The 23,330-nt window shown below is 40.6% G+C and overlaps 3 protein-coding genes across 7 annotated transcripts; 2 read left to right on the top strand and 1 right to left on the bottom strand.

Annotated features, from left to right (window-relative positions):
• Positions 1 to 9: 9 nt before the first annotated feature.
• On the bottom strand, positions 10 to 13,566 carry RB195_006872 (uncharacterized protein; the record flags this gene model as incomplete). 3 transcript variants are annotated; one of them, XM_064180203.1, is made up of 21 exons in its annotated part: positions 10 to 207; positions 356 to 491; positions 2,047 to 2,210; positions 6,821 to 6,967; positions 8,973 to 9,104; positions 10,015 to 10,190; positions 10,256 to 10,378; positions 10,529 to 10,558; positions 10,618 to 10,733; positions 10,786 to 10,882; positions 10,982 to 11,075; positions 11,214 to 11,335; positions 11,398 to 11,526; positions 11,583 to 11,653; positions 11,718 to 11,846; positions 11,936 to 11,997; positions 12,127 to 12,272; positions 12,336 to 12,413; positions 12,470 to 12,611; positions 12,665 to 12,892; positions 13,432 to 13,548. In XM_064180203.1, the coding sequence occupies 21 exons, from the start codon at positions 13,546 to 13,548 to the stop codon at positions 10 to 12; spliced, it is 2,637 nt and encodes an 878-aa protein (XP_064037092.1). The 3 variants fall into 3 exon arrangements, with proteins under 3 accessions (XP_064037092.1, XP_064037093.1, XP_013306819.2); XM_013451365.2 differs by lacking the exons at positions 10 to 207; positions 356 to 491; positions 2,047 to 2,210; ... (3 more) ...; positions 10,256 to 10,378; positions 10,529 to 10,558 and having other exon boundaries at positions 10,592 to 10,733; positions 13,432 to 13,566; XM_064180202.1 differs by lacking the exons at positions 6,821 to 6,967; positions 10,529 to 10,558; positions 10,618 to 10,733; ... (10 more) ...; positions 12,665 to 12,892; positions 13,432 to 13,548 and having other exon boundaries at positions 10,256 to 10,418.
• Positions 13,567 to 16,610: 3,044 nt separating this feature from the next.
• On the top strand, positions 16,611 to 23,251 carry RB195_006870 (uncharacterized protein; the record flags this gene model as incomplete). Of its 3 annotated transcripts, XM_064180199.1 has the most annotated exons (4): positions 16,611 to 16,868; positions 16,922 to 17,056; positions 22,949 to 23,080; positions 23,144 to 23,251. In XM_064180199.1, 4 exons carry the CDS (start codon positions 16,611 to 16,613, stop codon positions 23,249 to 23,251), a joined length of 633 nt encoding a protein of 210 aa, XP_064037088.1. The 3 variants fall into 3 exon arrangements, with proteins under 3 accessions (XP_064037088.1, XP_064037090.1, XP_064037089.1); XM_064180198.1 differs by lacking the exons at positions 22,949 to 23,080; positions 23,144 to 23,251 and adding an exon at positions 21,511 to 21,531; XM_064180197.1 differs by lacking the exons at positions 16,611 to 16,868; positions 16,922 to 17,056 and adding an exon at positions 21,559 to 21,591.
• On the top strand, positions 19,098 to 19,490 carry RB195_006871 (uncharacterized protein; the record flags this gene model as incomplete). Its single annotated transcript, XM_064180201.1, has 1 exon — positions 19,098 to 19,490. The coding sequence occupies one exon, from the start codon at positions 19,098 to 19,100 to the stop codon at positions 19,488 to 19,490; it is 393 nt and encodes a 130-aa protein (XP_064037091.1).
• Positions 23,252 to 23,330: the final 79 nt, after the last annotated feature.

The following is a 23,330-nucleotide window of genomic DNA, read 5'->3' as shown; positions in this document are numbered from 1 at the left end:
ATTCACACATTACATGGATTCGTTGTTCGAATTTAGGCGCATTGTCAATGGCTTCGTCATTCTTTTTTTCTTATTCTCTTCGATCAGTCCTTTATCGTCTTCCTTCTCCACGCTGCTGCCGCTGCTGCTGCAAATTCGTTGCACTTTTTCTTTGACAGCCATTTTAATGTGCATTTTACGCAGTTGGTCTGCTCGCCGTTTGTATGCCTAAATTATCGCTTAAAGGGAACATCCAGTCAAGAAATAACATCTTTTTTTGAATTTAATTACGAGAACCGAGGATCACTGACAAATCTATCTCTGTTTTATGAGATAAAAGATTTATTTTTTCACGTTTTGGCTATGTTTGACGTACCGACTTCTCATTTCTCTCGAGAGAATCCCATTCTGCTGCGACGATCCTTGAAATGTCACCAAATGTTGCCTGCGGGAATGATTTCTTAACCATGATTTGTCGCTCTTTAAAGAACATTGCATATGCGGAAACGGGCCTGCAAAGAAACAAGGAATAAAGGGATTAGGTGGGTGAGTGAAATCATTGGAGAACATCCTTTCCAGGAAGAGCATTGCGGAAAAAACTAGCACTAGAGCTTTGAGAAGTAGAAATTGCCAAAAATTGAAAAGTAGTTCCGCTATTGGGTGAATCCATTCAAACAAGTCTTTTTCACATCTTTTTTTCTGTATTAGTAGAGGAAATTGAGCATGATTGTAGATGTAGCGTAGTGAGTAGGAGGTCCGCTGTGGTCGCACAGTCGATGGTTCGGAACTGCGCTAGTGGGAACTAAGGTTTTTATCCGAGGCACTGGGGTCGATAAATTGGTACCAGGCTTGTCTTGGAGAATAAAAACATTGAATTGATACATCGGTTAACCCTACAAGTCATTCTAAAACCTAAACGACTACGAAACACGTAGGTCCATCCCTGTAGGAATTGATCAACGTCGTGCACTTTATTCTTTATCTATTCACGATGTTCAGCGAGTCCGGTCTACGAGTAAAAGATGAGAAATGTCCACAAGAAGTACGGCGGATTCATATATTTACGTTATTTTCTATCTGTTCAGAAAATAACGTTATTTGCGTTATTTTCTATCGTGACAGCGTTCTAGAAATTTTCGATATTGGGTTCTTCTAAGCAGCGAATAATTTTCGGGGCGTAATCCGACCAACAGACTTACCACTCCTAATTGATTCACTAGCTTCCTCTCTTTTCAGCTTTCGGGCGAGGGTCAGGTAAGAATATAAGTCAGTTGAATTTAGAAGGGATGTGCTACTCATCAGTCTAATTTTTTTGAGGTTTTTTCTTCTATGGAGTTTTTCTTTTTTTCGCATTTTCCCTGCGATACTTAAAACCTACGTCATGAATCGTTTCTATTACTGGAGTGAACACAAAAGCAAAAATTTCCCTGGATAGTGTTCTTAATTGAACCGTTAGATGTTGAATAGAAGGACGAACAAGGATGTTACATTAGAACACACCGGCGAATAAGGCGATTTCTCACACATTCTATAATTTGCACTTTTAAATCCTCTTTCTTGGAAGAATATGTAAATATGTGCATGAATTTCAGACGAGCAATCCATAAATCTAATGAGAAATTAATTTGACAATTCTTTTCGCAGAAAAAAAGAGCTGATGTTCCTGTTAGTTCTTGAGACCATTTGCCAATTGAAGACTCCTACTACCTATTTTTATTTTATTTTTTATTGATTTTATACTACTATTAGTTATCCTAGACTATATTCTATATAGTTATTATCATTTCATTTACCTTATTTCATTTTATGTTTTCCATATTTTTCATTCAGTTCTATTTTTATTCTCTGCTTGTGAACTAAGGAGCGGCTTATCGGACAGCATACGCCGACGCTTCATCAAATCCCATAAGCTCTTAGAAGTGGATTTAGAGAACATCAGTCGTGAATCTTCTTCGAGACAGATTCACACGAGCGAACAAGCACTAAGTTCGCTGTTTTGTCATTTATGGATCCCATGGATTACTGAGAAAAAATGAAAGTTCTGGATAAACGTTGGGAATATCTCACCTCGTGTTTTCGTAGTTCACATTTTCGCACAAACCCATCGTGGACGTCTCAATTTCGTTTACCCACTGTTTATTGCTTGAGTTCCCTTCATGGAAAAAAGTCGGTTGTATGGAATGCCAGTCAATATCCATATAAGGGATGTTATATATGGCGAAGTCTTCCATCTGAAAAAAAAACTCCAAATCGGTCGAAATTGATGAAATCTATTCGATCGATGGATACTGTTGTAAATGGTATTTAGCGTAGGCTAATATCTCACAAAAAAAACTAACACACAAAAAAATAGGCATAGTGGAAGAAAAAAGCCACAAAAACAGAAATTAGAGAAGACAATGTCCAAACTGCAATTCGACAAAAAAAATGCAAATTTATGGATACGTATCCACACTCCAGGGATTTTTCATGCTAAAAAACCTAAGTACTCTCATACGAACAAGCACTGCTAAACAGAAAAAAAAACAACCGATAATAAAACTAAAATAAGTCGTATTATTTCCAAGTGGTCTGTAAAGGATACCTCACTTTAACGACACGAACAAGCATAGCAAGAAAAAAAACTTATAATAAAAATAAAATAAATCGATGTTGCCGATAGAAATGGCTCCAATATAGTTCGACTATGATTTCTAGCACATTCTATTTCTATGGAAGCAGATCTGAAAAGGAACTGCCAAAGCCCTCACTCAATAAATGCCTTCTAAACTCTGGGAACAGGAAATATCAACAAAAAAAAAAACAAAGCAATTAGCAAAAGATATAGGATAAAGGTTTATGTGTAATCAATAGTTCATTAATGAATAGTTACTAACAGGGAAGAAGCGACTAAGCATTAGTTTTATAAATAAATCAAATCTTAGATTGAATTTTAAATTTTGATCTTTCGCCTTAGAGACCAATCTCTTTAGGGTAAGAGGCAATGGCCAAAATTGCTAGTGTTGAAATCGGTTGTGCTCCACTAACCGAATATACGGTAGTTAGCTCATAGCCGCCTAAAATTCTAGAGAGAATCGAATAAAGCCTTATGTCTCCCCTGGCTCATCATCGTGGATCATAACAAATTCTAGTTGGGGTATCGTGATCATGTCAGAACGGATAAATCCCACTCAACAGCTCTAAATATGAATCACTTGGGCAGAGTGGAATAAAAAGGTTTTTTTTTACTACCAACTCAATGTCTTGCCTCAGCTGCATCGTCGAAAATTAATATCCAGAGAAATCTAGGTCTGTGGCTGTTTTTTAGCTACTGCTTTGCCTTGAGTAGCCCTATCCAATCGCTTATCCCTTAGCAGTTCAAAATCTTCCTGTAAATTCTAATCTCGTGGATTCTACCATTTCTTGTGTTCTTCTGTTGCAACCGTTGAGTAAACTTATGGAATCCCGAAGGATTGAGACTGCTATAAGTATCTTATTACCACTATTTTTATTCATACATAATTAGATACTTAATTGGCGGGCTGGTTTTACGCGTGTCCGACGCGGCTGCCCGCATCTTCGCCGAGGAATGTCGTCCCTGTATATAGCTCTGCTCAATTGCACATCTCGCACAGAAACCATCAATTCGTCACTGTTCCACATTCTGCGAGAATTTGTCTCTCGCGTTAAAGGCATCACCCCACGAATCTGAGGTGGCGCAGATTTCAGGTGGAGTATTCGTATACGGGATGGGAGACTACGGAGAGGGGGGTTCCGTCCATTTCTTCCTAATTGCCGTAAAAAACGGCCCGGAATATGCGGCGCCGCACAAGGCTGACGCGCTCCAATCGAACTCTTTGCAGAAAATAGTTCGCCAGAACGCCTGAAGTCGTGTCTTCCGGGCCGTTTTTTACGGCAATTAGGAAGAAATGGACGGAATCATCCCCTCTCCATAATCTACTATCCCGTATACGAATACTCCACCTGAAATCCGCATCACCTCAGATTCGTGGGATGATGCCTTTAAGTGCCTCTCGACACCGAGTGACCTCAGTTTCCCAGATTGACAATGTCCGGCGACTGTAACGAAACGAAGGGTTGCTATGAAATGTTTCACACTCCCTCTGGGTATTTGAGTTGTTCATTAGCAGTTTGCTGGAATACAGCACCTTTTTGCAATTCCGCCATATAACTGCACGCGTTGTACAGCTTGAACATGCCAAAAGGCGTACCAAACCTCAAACATCCGACTGCATTTGGTTCAGGACCGCTACGACAGGAAGTAATCAGACTCGAATACGCAGCCCCTTATCTATATTTGATGTATTTGTGCTAATGAGCATTACTTTGCAGCAGACTGTGAAAGTTAACGGTATCAACGGCAGAGTAACAACACAGGTGAACATTTCCAGTTTTGAATATTGCACCCGATTCGTAGAACAGAAAATAAAGCAAACGAATAACATAACAGTAAACAGTGAAGTTTACCATGCCATCACAACTTTCGTATCTGGTTATCCCCCTCATATCTCCCAGAAATTCCACAGCTTTTAAAAAGGATACCACCACTCTTTTTCCATGCAAAAATTTGCCTCACCAACGGCATTCCCCAACACTTTTTCAGAAGTGTTGGTAGTATTTTTGCGTGAATATAGCACTCTAATAAAAATCAACCACAAAACAAACACAAGAAAATAACACCGGACTGCAAAAGTAACCAAACACAAGAAGACATAAGTAATTAATAAGTAATTTTAATTCTGATTCCTAACACACTAGAACCGTCTCCGGGCATTAGTGACGACGACACGTGAACAATAGATTTATGCCCTAATCCGGACACAGCTTAAGCTTTGCTTTCTTCCACTCTTAGTCCTTCGTGGTAACTCTGCTCAATAATGGGATTGTTTTTTTTACCAGTAAAGAAAAGATCAATACCAACTGTGATCCACTCAAAAAATACTACACGAGCCAATTTTACAGTGCTAAGATCCAGGAAGGTCGTGTATGCCTGAGAGTTTTCTATTTTAAAAAATCTATACACCATGAGTTGTAATAACTACAAAAGAAAGCGACACTGAGCCGCTATGCTATAACAATACCTCAAAAAATGTTTCATAAGGGTGTGCCTACGTTTTTTTTTTTTGATAGAACCTTCGTTCATTTGACGCTCGCACAACAAAACGTGGAAGACAGGATAGTGTGTCAATTGACAGAATAAACGTAGGATTATGGCAATCAACTTCTATTTAGACCTCTGAAAGCGGCGAAAAACCCGAAACGTCAAGCAAATAAAGGTCCAATCTAAGAAAACCTCGTAGACACAGTGTTAGTAAACATAGACAATAGAATGCCGAGGTTTCACGACACGAGAATGTTTAAAAAATGTTTCTTTTCTTCTTTTCGATCCCGGTAAATCAGAATTGGTGCATCGAATAGTGATATCGATGAAAGTCTCTGTAGATCCAGGCTCTGAGCACGACATTCGGAGTTCCACCGGCATTTATTGCATATATATATATATATATATATATATATATATATATATATATATAGGAGGATAACGGAATAGACGGAGTAATAAATCAGAAGGACCTTTCAAATCCCTTTTAAAGGCATCACCCCACGAATCTGAGGTGGTGCAGATTTCAGGTATTTCAGGGGAGTATTCGTATACAGGATGGGAGACTATGGAGCGCGGGTGATTCCGTCCATTTCTTCCTAATTGCCGTAAAAAACGGCCCGGAAGATACAGCTTCATTCGTTTTGGCGCACCATTTTGTACAAGGGGTTCATTTGGAGCGCGCCAGCCTTGTGCGGCGCCGCATCTTCCGGGCCGTTTTTTACGGCAATTAGCAAGAAATGGACGGAATCACCTCCCTCTCCGTATTCTCCCATCCCGTATACGAATACTCCACCTGAAATCTGCACCACCTCAGATTCGTGGGGTGATGCCTTTAAGATTAGTGGCTTTAGCCAAATGCTCGTCATTTAGGGAATTCAAAGTAAAACAAATTGGCCGGTTTTTCGAAGTGCTTCATTTCTTTGAGCGCTAACGATTGCATTTTAAACCGTACACCAAATTCAGATTTCAAATATTTTTCAAACATCTAGCAATGAGCAATGCTAGCAATGAGCACGCTGATCTTGACTTGTGGGCAGACACTATCCGATAGATCTTACTCAAGATGGACAATGGGACATTAACTTAATCCTTACGACTGCTTGCAGAACAACAAGGCCTTGTCTATGGGTTTCTCAAAAATTCTGCAAAATTGTCAAGATGCAGAAAACACTTTACACGCAACAGTCAAACAAAAAATGAGATGGAATATATTTTAAGACTTCGGTAACAATAGCGAAAAAAAAACTGCATCTATTAAACAATTGAGATAGAAATGTTTGGTTGCCAGAGCAACACTGTAAAAAACGTTAGTTACCACCAGAGATGAGCATACAATAGGGAGGAGGAACTCCCAGTGATTAGCGTAGCCGCGAGTGTAATTAAATGACATGCTCGGACTGTCTTTGACTTGACGCATATGTCCGTTGCGTCATTTGGGATAATCCGCGGTCGGTGGGGAGATGCACACCTTCCCACATAATGAATAGGTAATGAAATAATAGACGTTGCGTTGCACACAAAGAGCTACTCGCAAACAATTTGTTCCAATTTGTTGAAAGCAACCAAGACAACAATTGAAACAAAACGTAACAATATAACAGTGAAAAAATAAATCAACAAAAAAAAAAACAGAAATCAACAAAACAATGACTACAAGTGACGCTCACCAGCAAAACATTCTTCAATTTTTTTGTAAACCTCACTATCAGGGAAGTTGACAGTAAGGAATAGACGTACGCCTTCTGTTAACAATGGATTCTTATCTTTAACGAATAGAGGATTGAAGATTCTATAGAGTTTCCGGAAGGGACAGCTCGATAGTTGCTTGAAGATGCGACGAATCACAGAAGAGACCGCTCCAGACAATGTGCCCCACTCCACAACCTGAACAATCAAATCGAATCATAAAGAGATTGTCCTTCACTGGATTACATGAACAAGAATGAAATGATTCAAATGGGAATTGAAATTCAGATATCAACAGAGCAAATGTCTGTCAATTCATGAGCACTTATATTTCTAATCTAACTTCCAAAAATAAGCAAAATCTTAGCCGCTCAACAAAGTAGGTTCTGTGAAAATATAGTTTTGTATAGAAATGAAGCGCAGAACCCGAACAACTTTTCCTATTTCTTGCATATTTCATGCACAAGGATCCTTGCTCTCTCATGCCTCCTGTAACACGCAATACCATTATCGTAACAAGACACATGCACACATGACTCCGTATAAAAAAAAAAATAAGGTATCTTCAACACTTAAACGGGGAGCAAAAAAAGTCCATAGCAAATACACGCCCCACTAAGTTGATAGTGTGTTACTTCGCAAAATAGATTATAATGGGCGAGAAAACTCAAGACATGCAATTTCTCCAAAGCGGACAACGAAAAATTTTCTCGGCAAATTTCAATAGATGCCCTTCTAGTTAGGTATAAAAAGTCACTGGCGTATCAATCCACTCGGGATGCGCCAACGCGTTTTACTGGAATTCGTAATCGATGAGGTTTTGGAACGCGTGTTAGCCTATACAATGACTTGCGGGAGGCAGCCGATGATCAAGTCAGTGTTTTTACCCTCCCAGACAAGTCTGGTACCAATTTATCGACCCCGGAGGGATGAAAGGCTTGGTTTGCACTAGGGCGGTTTCGAACCCTCGACCGTGTGGCTACAACGGACTTCTAACCGACTGCGCCACACCCACCCCAGTTAGATATGTAAACAACAAATTGCACAGTCCTCTCCCTCCTCCTCTGAGTTGTGAAATATGTCTGTTACCCAAGTAATCCACAAATACATTTGGATCCACGTGTCTATGAGCGCAAAAATTTTACTCCCGACGGATTTATAGTAGGTGTCTGCGCGATAGGAAACTTCTTTAGTTTCATTCTCAGGATCGAAGCCAGCCGGACTATGTGCGCTACAACGACATCTATGCAGTAATCTGCGAGCCGTTTAATACCACGCCGTCGTAAACTAGACTAGTTATGAAAAATCAATACATCGATTTCTTCTGCACTATCGCATAATATTTGGGGAAATGGTGGGGACTCAACCGCGCGCTTATTTTTGGTAGTAAATAACTAAAATTAATCGGACCATTAAAACCTGAGAACCTAAAACCTTCAGTCTTCGAGGATCTATGACCTGCAAGCTAAACTTGCTAAGAAAAAAAAACGTTCAGAAATTAGGGCGCCACTGAGTGCCTCTCCATCATTTCTTAGCGAGACTATGTTGTTAAGAACCACAAAAATAATCAGTTCCTACGTTGATCTACCCAACAAGGAGGAGCTCGTAACTTCTTCTGGTGAGAAAACGCTGATGATCATTAAAAAAAAAAAAAAAAAAGCCAAACCTAAGCATTAGCCTTATAGTATTTATGACATGTAGGCTAAAGCTACTAAGAGAAAAAAGTAAGATAATCCCTTGAGTGCCTCCCCTCCCCATCGAACTACATTATCCCTTGAAATTGTATCCAACATCGATCATTCTCGACTGTCATTACACAAATCTACAGCTCGGTTAGCTTTTGGTTTAGTATTTGAAGTGGGCGAAGAAAAAGTAAAGAAAAAGTATTGTCTCCTGGACTTGTGGCATTAGTTAGGAAAAAAAATGCAGAGGACGCGAAACGAACAGCTTTGAGAGAACGTATATGCGCTATGTCTACTGGCTAAATTCCCCGCACTTGACTATCACTTGAGGTTTTCATCGGCGTGAATTCGTGGAAAGGGAAACGGAAGAAGAGAAAAAAAAGAAGAAGAACAGGAATCTTGGGACAAAATTCCTAGAAGATGCAATACTCGTACTAGAAACTGTCGAACCGGGACAAAATCGATTGTTCCATATTTCCTACACCTATCGTTTCACCCATATATCGAAAAAATTCACAAACCTTGAGCACAGTAATAGATAGCGTTTCATGAGAAATAAGGTGGTGAATGAGATCCGCGAGTCTACATCGAGCACGAAGTTTCAATGCATCAGTACCACGAATTCGATCCCAAAGCGCATACTGTGTCGTCAGCTAAAAAAAACAACCTGACTAAAAAAAATTCAGAAAGACAGCAAGTTTTGTCGCAAATTGCATTTCAAAAAGAGTGAGATCTTCTACTTCTTTCCATCCAGTTTAGCGTCGCTATAGGTCATAAATTTCACAAAAAGAAAATTAAAAAAAAAACGCTGCTAATATTAGTATGTTCTAATTATACCACTGCCACAAAAACTTTTGAAGAAAACTATACTTGTATTTAAATACGATTGCATCGGTGGACTATGGAACTAAAACTACAACTAAACTATGAGCATCTTCTATTCTTTCAATTTTCCTGCTTTTTTCTTCGAAACTAGTAAATTTTGGTACGAAAAAAACTGTTGATGGGTGCTAAATTTTGTTTATTCGTCTAATAATGAACTCCAACTCCGAGTCAGTTCTTTCAATGTTGGAAATGCAAAATATTTGAGAGCTCATTCGTAATGCGCAAAACCAACTACTTCTAAAATATTTGAACATCTTTCTTCTCAAGAATATTATAGCAGAGCAAAAAAGTAATGCGTCGCGCACATTTTCTACACTAGAATTGTCCTCTCTCGCAATGCGCGTTTATGAATGAAACAACAGTTCATTTTTTTCAGTAAGAAACAAAAATATTTACCCGAAATTCCTCAACTATAATTGTCAAAATACGCAGCTAACATCGCTAGAGAGCGGCTGTACAGAAATATTGTGGGTTCTCCTACTACTTCCACTTCATCCACTCATTATCACTTTTTCTGACAAGATCCCACAGACATCCCGTTTCTACAATGCACAATGATACGCTGATCACAAAATGTGTGGGATATTTTTGGGTTTTTTTTTTCTCTCTCAAATAAAGTAACACTAACATTGATGTGCGTTGAACAAATGTGAACAAAATCGGAAAAGAAAAACTTACAACGAATCTTTTGTCGAATTCGCAGAACCGAGCAATTAAGGTAGGATAAAAGGGGTTGAAAGCCTTTTCTCTGAGGCTCATCATTATTAGCACATAAATGATCTCTCTTTCTTGTTGTCCCTTGAGCGAAAGTCGCAAGAGACGCTCAAACGCACTGTCGTCGTCATTCGAAGTCGCTTCAAGAAGAATTTCCAAAATATCTGCTACTAAGAAGGAAATCCACTAATCTTGTCACACCTACCTATTGTACAAAACACATTTCTACGTATTTCAGTGTTCATTTTTGCTCGCCGAGCCAATTGGACTATTTCTTCAGGAAATGAATGGGCAGTTGTTTGGTGTGCTCCGCTAGTGGATGAGCCCGCTTCATGGACAACGCGATATGCAGAACCAACCACCCACATAAAAAACACCAGAAATTAACTATCAAATGAGGGTACTAAAAGAGAGAAATGGGAGAAATCATACCATCGGCCCCTCTCGTCGGCATGAAGGATGTCATCAAGAGACATACCCAATTCCTGATCACACACTACTTTATTTTCTGCAAGAATATTGTTATTTAAGTACTGATTGCTTAAAAGAAGAGACAAGAAAATTGACTTTTACGCAGTCCATGAAAAAGCTTCAAATGATGTTCCGTTATCGACGAGTCTATATTGGTTGGCGCAGCCTTCTGTAGGGCCAACAAGTTCTCTCCAAGAAACTTAGCTCTTGGCCTATAAGAAAAAACTATTGGCGTTAATTGATAAACGAGATTTGGAGACTTACAGGCCAGCAAACACAGCTGATTCAAACGTTTTTGAAATGGCTGACAATTCTTCCGAAAACGCTGACCAATAGTGACGGCGGAGTGCTTTGTAAGAATCTGAAATCTTCCCCTCTGTAAATGAAGATCAAAAAAATCTATTTCACAAAATAAAGAATGAAAAATAAAAAAAATGAAACACAAAATAAATCAACATACAACTAGCAAGAATAACGATCAGTTGAAGATTGTCAACGCTGAGTTTTTCCCGCAACTTCTGAAGCACTTCCACAATCACCGGCATCTTTAAGACCTGGAGCATACATACATTATTGACCACAATATTGTAAGCAGAGAGAGATCTGAGGCTTTGCGCGACAGAATACTTACAGCACCTGGACGAGAAAAAGTGAAAAGCAACGCCTTGAAAGTAACGAAACGGCAAACGCACATGAAAATTGAGTAGATGAGCCATAAATATCACACTATTCTCGAGTTTCTTGTCATCAGCATTCTGAGGTTGTGAAATTTGCTCCACGAATTCACGTAAAAACGATTCGACAAAAAATGCCGCTAAAAATGACTTCCATAAGCAGAGCAGTGGATCAAATTACGGAAAAAAGATGTAGTCGCACATATTTCATCGCTAATGAAAGCATGTATGTGAGCAGTGAAGAGGGCATACAGAGAGAGCAGCTGATCTTGCAGACGATAAGGAGATCGGATTAACCGAAGCATGATCTGTGTTAAGCACGACTTCACGTCTGAAACGATCACTCTATTCATTAAAAAACCAATCAAACATGTAAAATTTTCATACCGTTTTTTGAATGATTCTGCCAAAACTCTGAGACAACTTGCTGACTCCTAATCAGAGTACCTTCTGATAGTCTGAAACCATGTGTGTTAAGGTGGAATAAATGTAAGAATGACTTTTACTGATATTATAGGAGACCTGTTGATAGTTCCCATTAGCGCACGATCGATTTGCATTTTCGATTCACTTTCGTTTTCTTCGCCTCCGAGATCTTTCAGTTTCTTAAGAGCGGCCTTAGGATCAGCCCCAACAATTTTACCAGTTTTCCTAAAAGGTAACAATTCCAACAAAGTATAAAAATAAGAACCAAGCATTAACTTCCACTATGAAAAATCATAAGGGAAAGATGTAAACACCTATCTATAGTCCGACCGTAAATATCTTCTCGAATGTCGTCGTCGCTGCTATCTCCAGTCTCCTACATGAGAAAATGTTTAAAAGGGAGTATCGCAAAGAGTGTATTGGAAACCACATAAAAACAACAAGAATATTCTTGCTATTTGTGCTAATCAGCTATCCGATACATGATCTATCCAATACAACTTACATTCTCGCCCTCACCATTGGCCTCTTCTTCATCATCTATTTCCGCCTCTTCATCACACTCCATGTAGGCGACGTTTTCTTCAAGATTAAATTCTGGATCGCCATCACTAATAAGGTCTTCTTCATCTTCATCCATTAAGTCTCCTCCTAATTAGGTGAGAATTTCAAAAAGATTTATGAAGAAATAAGCTTTTACAGACGTTTCCAAACCTTTCAAAGCCATTTCCTGATCAGTTGTTGAAGCCAATATTCCCTTGCGGTCATCACTTTCGCAAAAATCGAGCAAATCTGGATGTAATTGTGCATAGCCAAGTCGATTCTCATCAAATCATAAAATTAATTACAGTCCAATCCGTCATTGGTGAAAGACTTCAATTTCCTAGATTTGTTCCCTCCCTTTATACCGAGCAATTTTGAATAACGATGAATGTCAATGTCGTCCTGTGCTGCATCATCCCTTTCCATAACCAATTTCAGCCTTTTATCCTTAATATGAAAAGTTGCTCATAGTAACGAGCACAACACAAGAACAGTGTCACCTTGACTTCTTTGAGATATTGCTCATACGTGAGATTCTCATCTGAATCGGATTCGGAGTCGTTTTCAATCTGGTGTTTATTTTTGCCATGTTTGGACAATGACTCGTCTTCGGGAGAAGTCAACAGTCTTTTATTTCCCAATTCATCACTTGAATCATTTAGTCGAGCCCTCTTCTTCTTCTTTGATTTCTTCTTGCTACTAAGGGCTTCCAGCATTACTTTTTCTATCTGGAAAGAAAATAATGAAATATTACTGGATATGAAACAACATTGCCTTGATTTTAAACAGACCATCCGAAAAAACTACAAAATTTTTCAGTCTGAAGTTTGCAAGAACTGACCTAACGCAAACTGGTAAGCTCAAGAACGAAATCCACGGCAAAAATTAGAAACTGTGAAGAGGAAATCGAAACGTTTCAATCCATATTTCGTTAAGGCAAAATACAATGTTCTATACTTTTAACATTTGCAGCAAATGACATGTCTCATGCAGACTTAACTCAAACATTTAAACTAGAAAAAAATAAAGTGATAGTACTTTACTGAACAACTATAAACACGAGCATTTACTAGTAAAATAATTAGGTGCAGCCGTAGCACCCATCTTTGATAGAATATTCTAAACCTATTCGTAACATTCACACATTTTGGTGACCATTAGCCATATATTCACAAAACAAATTGGTGAAGTAAGTAAAAAAAAATGCTGGAAATGAAATCATAGTTCTGTATAACAATGGAGATGAAGAAATGTTCGCAACACAAACCGGCTGATGTTTAGCGATGGCCACATTCTGCAACTTTTTGAGACGCTTGGCGCGTTTTCTATCTTGCTTCCTTGAGGAAACAACAGCTCCGTTGTGCTCCGATCTAACAACTGACATCCATTTTTTCAGCCCCATTACTCAATTTGTTGGTACTCTGCCACACTGAAACCGGTTTGGTTAAATATAATCAAGTGAAATGTCATAAACACGAACGAAACGAGCCAACAACATAAACATCATCCATGTTACATTAACAATTCACTACCGCAACACTGATAGTGCGAATATATCTACGGACCTCTCCTAGTTTCATCGCTGCGATGCTTGTCGCTGCAAAGAGAAAGCAATCTGTGATTAGGAGGAAGCTTTCATACGACTGGTAGCAAAGACGACTTTTGGCAAAGTACAATAAACAACAAGGAAGGAGATTTATGTGGCTTAGATGTAAAGTGTAAAGATAAGAACACTACAAAATATAAGAGACTAGAAATATTATAAGTTCCTAAATTCACCTTATTCACTCTGATCAGCTCGTTGTAAAGTGAAAGCAGTCATCAGTGAATAACTGATTTGTAATGAAGGGAAAGTCAAAACTCTATGGGAGAAAGAAAGTCATAGGTCATATCAATCACCCCCAAAGTTTAGCACCTTTCATCTCATTCTTACGCAGCAGTTGTCTAAGCGTGATCACATCGTCACTGTCGTCACACTTCTGTCACCTCCCGCTACGTATCGCACGACCGGACCGCGTTGCGGTAGAAAAAAAAGGAGAGAGACATAGAAGCGAGGACAGAGATATAACGAAACTTAAAGATATCTCCGAGGGAACGTAGCTCCAGCGACGACAACACTGAAACAACGGTTCTTCCGAAGACAGAATAATTGCGATGATTTTTTTGTTTTGCATAAGATGTACACTGATTCCGCCAATGTTGTCAACCATTGCTTTGGAAGAAGAACATTTCCACGCGATCTACTTAAGGACTTAGGATGCGTATGTGGTCGTCAAATATGTTCAGTGAGGTGGTCGTGATGTACCTTCGATAAGGGCAGAGTGGAGATCATTGAATGTGATTCAAGGAGGAAAAGAGGGTGCGTTAAGGCAAATGAGTGACTCGGAAGAACCCAACTATATCTTGTTTTGCGCGTTTGCGATATCTCCAAGCTTCAGGTCGTTTTAAGGCTGGTAAGAAAGGGTAACGTCGAAGAAAACAAAATCGCTTGTTAAACACAGTAAACCAAGACATTCTCACAAATGAGCACTTTGGTTTATTTATAAATTAGTAAAAGTAATTTAACGAATGGGGAAACCATGCGCTTAAAACGCTTAACGTTGGAGTGTAAATCCCAACTGGACTCAAATGTCAATAGACAAGCGGCAGCGAGCTTTGCACTTGTCACTCATCACATAAGTAACTTGTCTCCACGAAGATAGGCTAACTCTCTGTGGAAGAAACTTCTACCAAAAATAACGCTCTACTGAGAAGTTCTTCGTGTCGAAACTATACTGCGTTAGCATTGATGACAAACGCCAACCGAGGACATAAGCAATCCGAGGGAAAATGTAGTTGGGGAAGGGTGGGTGAGGGGCACTTAGTGGCGCCCTTATTTCTCGACGCTCTAACTTGTTTCTTCTCTTAGTAACTTAGCTTTTAGCTTAAATGTCAAAGATCCTCTAAGACTAATGCTTAAATCTTAGGGTCCCAACTGATTTAGTTATTCACTTCGAGAAATAAAAATGTAGGTGAGCCACGCTGCTTTATGCTACGTCAGTGAAACGTGGGAAGAGAAATTGAAATCCCTACGGGAAAAATGTAGTTGGGGGAGGGGAGTACTCAGTGGCACCCAAATTTCTCGACACTTTAACTTACTTTTTTCTCTTAATAACCTTAGCTTACATGTCAAAGATCCCCTAGGACTAATTCTTAAGTCTTAGAGCCCCAATTGATTTAGTTATTTACTTCGAGAAATGAAAGCATAGGTAAACATGAAATATGGGTAAAATGTTGTTGGAGGGTGACGCCACTGACCCAACTACATTTTACCCGCAATCCGCACAGTACGAAATTTATCCAATATATAAAAATCACACTCTAGGCGATACTGATGTGAAGTCTGGTTTGACGTTTAGGTTTCGCACACATGTACTTTTACTTTACAAGGGATTTTCTTTGCCTTTTTATATCAGAATCCCAACAGTGTTCTTGCACATTTTCCATTGTGAAAACAAATTGTTTTCATTAGTATTTGGTGAGATCTGACAAATTTCGACCATTATTAAAAGCGGCATATCACTAAACTGATGATCTTGGAGTTTCTGTGGGCAAATATATAGTCTGGGGAGTAGATTACGAGTATGAGTGTGGCCCCTTCAATTCTCCCTAATCATCCTGAAAATTGGAATGAGAAACGGCGTTTTTCCTACGAGGTACTTGAAACCGCACCACCTTCTTCTACACACTCCAGTTCCGTCAGCATGTTTCAATGGTTTAACTTGGATAGGATGCCTAGGGAAACCTCATCGATTCTTGATCGCTCGGTAGTAGATGCGGCGCTTGCACAAAGTAGGAGCGCTTAATTGCATAGTCAGGTCAGAACAACATGAGCTACGGTGCAGTTGCGTAAGCGACTGGGCCTGAAGCGGCGCAATGGAGCGAAGAATGGTGCGAAGCAAGGATCCTCATTCGATCCTAGCCTAGCAGCTACGCCTCACCGCGACCTTTCGAGGGCGGCCGCATACACAACTGCACCGAGGTTCACTTCGTTTTGACCCTACTTTCGTAGGAAAAAACGTTAACGAAAAAACCATGTTAATACTCCTAACCTACATCTACATCTCTACATTTCCTCACATGGACTCAAACATAGCTAATTTCGTGATATGCTGTCTTTAAGCCAGAATATGAACAAAATTATGGAAGTCAACAAAAACGACGAAAATATTGAAGTGACAGAAATGAAGCGGTGAATTTGGTCAAATAACGTCCACTTTTAGTATACTATTGCTTTCTGTCAAGCAAAACGGTTGTAAGGAAAGCACGCACTGCCCAAGTCTTTCATCCCCGCACTAGTGTATTATTGGAACTATTCCAGCAACAAGTTTTTTTTCTTCTTTCGCACGCAATCGATTTCTGCTAAACATTTGAAAGTTTCAGTAAGTTGAGGAGTTCCAGTGGAACATGGCAATTTATGTTGATGACGTAGCTGATGAGCTGGCAAGAAAGAAACATATTGATGAGGAGACGCCTCTTTCGGTTTCACTTTCTTCTACTACCATGAGCACCTCATCACTGGGTGATGAAGCAGCCAATTTCAACATAGTATGGGAAGTGGAGGCCAATGGAAAAACGAAGATCCTGGAAGCAAAAGAACGTCGCATGAGAAGAATACAGGAAGCACATTATCTTGCACAAATTGAAACTGAACGGTACAGAGAGGTTGGAAATACGTTTCGTCATTATCAATTGTTTGAAGTTTCTCGCTGTTTCAGGAAAAAGAAGCTGAATTCAAAGTGAAGTGTCAATCATTTAACCACGAAGACGAAGAACGGAATAAAAGACTAATTCGTAATGTTGAACTTGAACTAGATTACATGGAAGCCAGAGTGGAACTGTGCAAACCAGTCGTGAGTTATCAACCCTAGGAATTGAGCTTGCCGAATATAAAGAAAGCATCTTATCACATAAAGAAAGCAAAAAGGGAGAAAATGACTGGATTTTGAGCTCGTACTAGCTGCGTTGACATTTCCACATGTCCTGTAAATAAGCACGCTGTGGTCGTTTACAGACGACATAAAGACCATGTTATAGAACAACAGCGGGCCTAGTCTCTCTGTGTTTTGTGTATGGTATATGTGATGCAATACAAGTCTGACTGTTACCTGCGGATGATGGCAGTGCTTTTATTAAACGCAATCGTGCACTTGAGTATACGCGTTGAGAGCGCACGAGCTATGTAACCAGAACTGTTATATGACAGTTCTGTGAAAGGTCGGATGCCTGAGGGAAACATGGAATCATTGGCAACAAACACCCGTCCCGTAATATTGAACTGTTAATCGATGTTAATTGAACTCTTAAAAGGCGCTCTGTCCAGAGTGCGACATCCACATTGCGATCGTCGAAGCCGGTACTCGGACACCCTTCACTTTTGGACGGCTAGAGAAAGGACCTTCCTCACTTGTGGACGGTTGGCGAAAGGATCCTCATCACTTGAGCTGCACCTCATCAGCTAGACCTCACCATCTATTGCGGCGATGCTGATGAAAGGAAAGTACGAGGCTGCGCAATAGCTGCCAAGAACGATTACAACCTTTTGGAGGAGTTTGGATCAACGTCGTCAAGATGAGCCTTTGTACGATTGAAGGAACGCAGAGGACTTAAATTCTGGATCAAAATTGCTCACGCACGTATGAAACCTAATGAGGACTACGAGAAAGACGCGTTTTATGATGAACTCAATACGATGTTACCCAAGATAAATAGCAAGCCGGCTTTAATTGTCGGAATTGATGTAGATGCAAATATGGGACTTGAACAACAACCCTATGGGCTTGAAAAATGGTTCTATACCACGGAGCAAACATCTAACAACGGAACCCGTCTGATTGAGTGCAGAAGAACCTCACCATTGCATCCATGTTTAAGAGGAATCATCGACGCCATCACCTTACGTGGCAAAGGACAACCCCTTAACGCCTGAAGAGCAGCGCTAACAGATGAAAAGAATCTCAAACTTCAGCTCGATTACGTTCTGACAAAAAACACTCTTTTGTCAAATATCCGAAAATCTAGAGCTGTGTGGGACGTCGCATTCGATGCCGACCAGCTCCCAGTACTTCTCAGCTTGATGGTACGCTTCAAGAAAAGGACTCGTAGAGCTCTACATGTTCCGGAGCTCGATTTGGCAGGTCGAGAAAACGAAGAAGAAAGAAGTTCCGCCAACGAATGTCGAGCAGTAATGGTCTACGAACAAAGAAGAGAGTAGATGACGCTAACTCTTTCATTAAGTGCACTCAAGACGCTGCAAAGAAAACGTTTTAACACCGAGAAATAAGTTCACCTTTGCATCAAAATCTAAATACAGTTCTGTATGTGTTGCCGGCACTGGTGACTTCAGCCAGGAGCGTCAGAAAAGGAGGTTGGGTCGTCAACTGAAAAGTGATCGAACGAATAGACGCCAAGAGTGAAGAAGTCTAAGAAGGCGTGAGAGGACGAGAACCTGAAAAAAGCCTACACTTTGCTAAGGTAGTATAATGGCAAGATGAAGAGGTGTCCGATTGTCCTAAACACTGCAATTAAAGTTGGCAGGCAACCCTCCCCTCTGGAAGGAACCTCTCAACGGCTTCGTGAACCGGCAATCATCGTCAATCCTTGAACTCGTGTGGTCCTAAAGACCGACATACACTGCTGTCAGCGAAGAACGGTGTCGAAAATTCATATCTGCATTCAAGAAAAGAAAAATGGAATATCTGGCGGAGACGATGCCGCAGGGGTGCTGAAATCTCTTCGTCCTTCTGAGATTTGTGAGATGACGAAGATCACCCGTTCAATATGGATTGACGAAAGGATGCTTGACTCATGGAGACACGCTGTCATAATTCCTCTCCACAGGAAGCTATCCGTCACGGGCGCAGGGATTACCGCGGAATATCACTGTTACGTTCAATGTACAAGGTGCGCGAGCGGATTATCCTGGACCGACTTATTAAGCATCGCGAAGAAACAACGCGCGACAAGCAAGCTGGCTTTTGTCCTGGCCGATCTACGATTGACCAGGTGTTCACCGTTAGGAGAATGATCGAAATCTGGGAGCGATACTCGAAGCCTCTACAGTTGAATTTTTGGACTTCGAAGCTGCCTTCGATTCTCCTAACCGACGCAGCCTGGAGCTCCATGAAAATGAACGGCATCAAGAGAAGAACAATTGCAGCGGTTCGATACCTAGCTGGATGTACTACAGTGTTCGAATCGGAAAGTGTAATGAGACAAGGGGCAAAGGCGGGTCCCTTTCGATTCTCCTCATCGAGGCCGTCTTCACAACGCGCTTTGCGCCGATGATGATGGAGTTGCAGGAAAATTTGTACGCTCAGTAAACGACAAGAATATAAGAACAAGTGCTGCGGTTCGAACCCGAGCTGGATGTACTACACCGTTCGAAGTGGAAACTGGATTGAGACAAGGGGTTGTGGCGAAACCCTTCGGCTCAATTTTGCTTCGATGACATATTAGGAAGAACAATTGGGCAGTGTGCCGCCAATGTACCGTCTGCACGTCCCTTGCTGGATTTCAAATACACTGACGATGTAGTAATATTCACTTGAAGCAGCGCGAAGATACAACATGTTGTATAGTAGGGTCAAAACGACGTGAAGCACGTACGCAATTGCGTACGCGGCTTCTTTCGAGGCGCTCCACTGGAGCGTAGCGCATAGGAATGTGGAGAAACCCTTGTTGGCATCACCCATCGCTGCAGTTTGCGAAGGTCCCAACTCGGTTCCAACTACTACCTTCACCGCGCCATTTCGAGCGCGTACGCAAATGCACCGCAACTACACTCGTGTTTCATGTCGTATTGACCCGACTATACGTTGTTAACGTTGTATTAGAATTAGCTGCAGAGCGCAGATTGCGTTTCCGCCTCGATAAATGCAACCAGATGTGAGTATCCTCGAGATCCTCAACGGGAATCAGGGTGTACGGACAACCTATTGAACTGGTGAATGAATTCTGTTATTTGGGCTTTATGCTGAAAAACGATGATGGCTATGACAACGATATTCAGCAAAACAAACTCGGCATTAAACAAATTAACCAAGTGCTTGTGCCCTATCACCAACGAAGTGAAGCTGCCAGTCTACTTTTCCGCAATTCACTTGCGTTATCAGGATGTACGGATCAGAGACTTTGCAGCGCCGTCGACAAAGATGGAGAAGCTTGACTGCATTGAGAAGAAGCTGTTTAGACGGCCGTTAGGCTGCTTTCGGCCGATGGTGTCCCATAGCAAAGAACTTTATTTGGAAGTGGATATTGTGTACCAGCGGATGACAAGCGGAAAACATCAAAATCTTGTCGGTCTTGTGAAGTAGTCATAAGAACTATCTTCGCTTTTTTGGTCATATTATGAAGAGATGGTCTGATCGCCTTGTCCAAGTTGTTCTAAGAATGCTCCCAGATCCAAACTGGAAAATCCACCTTCCTCATAAAAGAAAGTTGTCGACGGAGATGGTAAAAGAAGATCTGAGAACTCTCTGCGTTGACAGGCAGTTCAATCGAGACGTAAGGTTCCGCCGTTTATGGAATAGCGACGGATAGATAAATCTTAATCGAATCTCGAATTCTGATGGAAGATTGAACAGGATGGGCTCGGATATGTTTCTGGACACACGCCAGCGACAATGCGGAATGAAGCGGTACGGCAGTGGTTAAGTACCTATTGCCGATTGTGTCCAGAAGAATAAGTGCCTGCAGATGATGACGGTAAGAAAGAACAGGCATTTCCTATACCCGCTCTGATCACTAAGCTTTGCCCATCCCACTGAAGTCGATTGCGGTGTTTGTTGCGATGACATTGCAAAATTTGTTGCTAAGAAAACAAAGAAAGCATAAAGCTGACAAAGTAATAAATGTTGAAAAGTTGAATTCGTGGAAAATGAGAAAGAGATGAAAAAGTTGACAATTTAACAAACATGGAATATTTTTAAAAGTATTAAGAGTAACAGAAAATTAAAGAAAAAAAGACTATTCACTCAAGAAAACAGAGATTGCGACATTATCCTTTGCCCTCATGAAAAATGCCAACCACCATCTGAAGTGAAAGTCTCCCCTATGACTTTTGAATTTTGGGGAAGTTCCACAAAAAGTTTCCAAATGATGTCAGTGAAAGTTAGTATATTCCGCCGATGCCGGCTAAAATTGGAAAACAGCTATTCGATGCGGTTGTTCTAGTCCAACAGATATGATATGCTAACGTAAAAATTCGTGAACATCATCATTAGACTGAGAAAGATGAGGGCCCTACGCGTAGACTGCTGCATACTATTTGAGCAGTTTTTTGCATTCATATGTCGAATTTTTAAAGAAAGAATACGGCCAACATTAGGATGGACAAACAGAGGCACTTATTCGAATGCCCACGAATGGGATTTTCAAGGTCATGAAGGTAAGGTATAGTTCACGTCTATCTTTTCAAGAAAACAGCAAGAAATTATGTTGTTGGTGCACCAATAGAACTGTTGATTCCAATTTCTGGCGTCGGTGAGCCAATTCAACGCCTCAGGACCCCTCTCACCTCATTTTACCGCTTTCTGGCACCGGCGCAGCCACCTGATTTCGTTCGAACCATCTCACTGCATTCTGAAATTTCAGTTACATAAATACACACCAGGCAGAATAACTCTGTCCAATATAGCATGGAAATATATAATCCAAGAAAATCCGGTGGTCAGACAGGTGCCCAGGCGTCCGAAAGCACTAAAATGGGAGGAGGGGCCAAACGACGTCGAATCGGTAACCAGAAAACCGTAAAGTGGGAGTGATACGGGTCCCACGGCATAGAACTGGTGATAAGCAGGACGTGCGTTTCCTGTTGCCGAAGGCGGAGATATGATGTCGAAAAACGCCCGAACTAATTCAAGTCAAACTTTTCAAATTTTTCTCTTTATTAGAACGAAAAGAATGATAGGGTGTGGCGAGTATCCTACGTGAGGGAACATACTCGGAAATTTTCGTGGCTCTTTTCTAGTCGCATGTGAGTGAACACCCCAAATGCCTAGGCGTTAAGAGCTTGATCCTTACCACGTAATCCCACGGTGTAGATGATTCCTTTGAAGCCAGTGTATCGCGAAACTGGCGATGTTGGGGTCTCTATGTTCAACTCCCCTCATCCTCAAAATTGTTTGTTCTTGTTTGTTTGTTTGAAGGCAAGTTAAAACCCGCCAACTGTGTTTGGTTTTACTTGAATAGACTATCGAGGACACCTCATCGATTTTCGATCGTTTGCTTGTAAATGCGGCGCATGCTCAAGGGGTGTGCGTTTCCACGTATCTCATAAGAACAAGCGCCGCTTGAAACACCACTTTTCAGGAGGATTAGAGGCAATTGAGCGGGCCACGTCCATACTCGTCATCTATACCTCGAACTCTTTATTTGCTCCAGAGACCCAAACTTCGTCATTTTCGTGATACGCTGTCTTTATGTTGATTTAAATGGGCGCTGTGATTAGATCCATCTACTCAGAATGGATTTACACAGGATGGTGCAATACTTGACAGAAGATCTTTCTAGTCAACCTCTATTTAAACCTCTGAGGATGGCGAATAACCCAAAACGTCAAGCACATGCAAATGCTTCAACCCATGCACGCTAATAGAAAGTACAAAAGGACTTAGAAAAAAAGAGCCTTTTCTTGTAACGTATGTGAATTCCACTTCCTAAGTTCCTTTCACTTTCCTTGAACATAAATGGAAAGATTGAAAATTACTCTATCTCATATGGTCTCATTATAATCTCATTTTAAGGTAATAAAGCTTCTTGAAATGCTGGCGACGAATATACGGTACGCCATTCATCACAATGTTGAAACTCGTCGTTGGATATCAAGTTCAAATCATACACAAACCATGCCACCGAATAGACGGCAATGCGATGAGGTCTGGGTTTAAACAGTTTTGACATTAAGTGCTGCGTTTTCTGTTTCCTATGAATATGTTTAGGTGACTTGGGAGCTTATATGTCAACATATTTTGAAGTGTGAAGAGATAGCTAGCAAAATACCCTATGAAAAAGGAGAATTCCCAACGCATAAAAACCCAATTAAATGAAAGATGTGAACAACACATATTTTAGTGCCATTACCAATAATGCATAACAACATTAATAAAATGTGAAACAAATATTGAG

Source organism: Necator americanus, chromosome I (genome assembly GCF_031761385.1).
Source record: "Necator americanus strain Aroian chromosome I, whole genome shotgun sequence".
NCBI lineage: Eukaryota > Metazoa > Nematoda > Chromadorea > Rhabditida > Ancylostomatidae > Necator > Necator americanus.
This window is presented reverse-complemented; position numbering and strand designations above follow the sequence as displayed.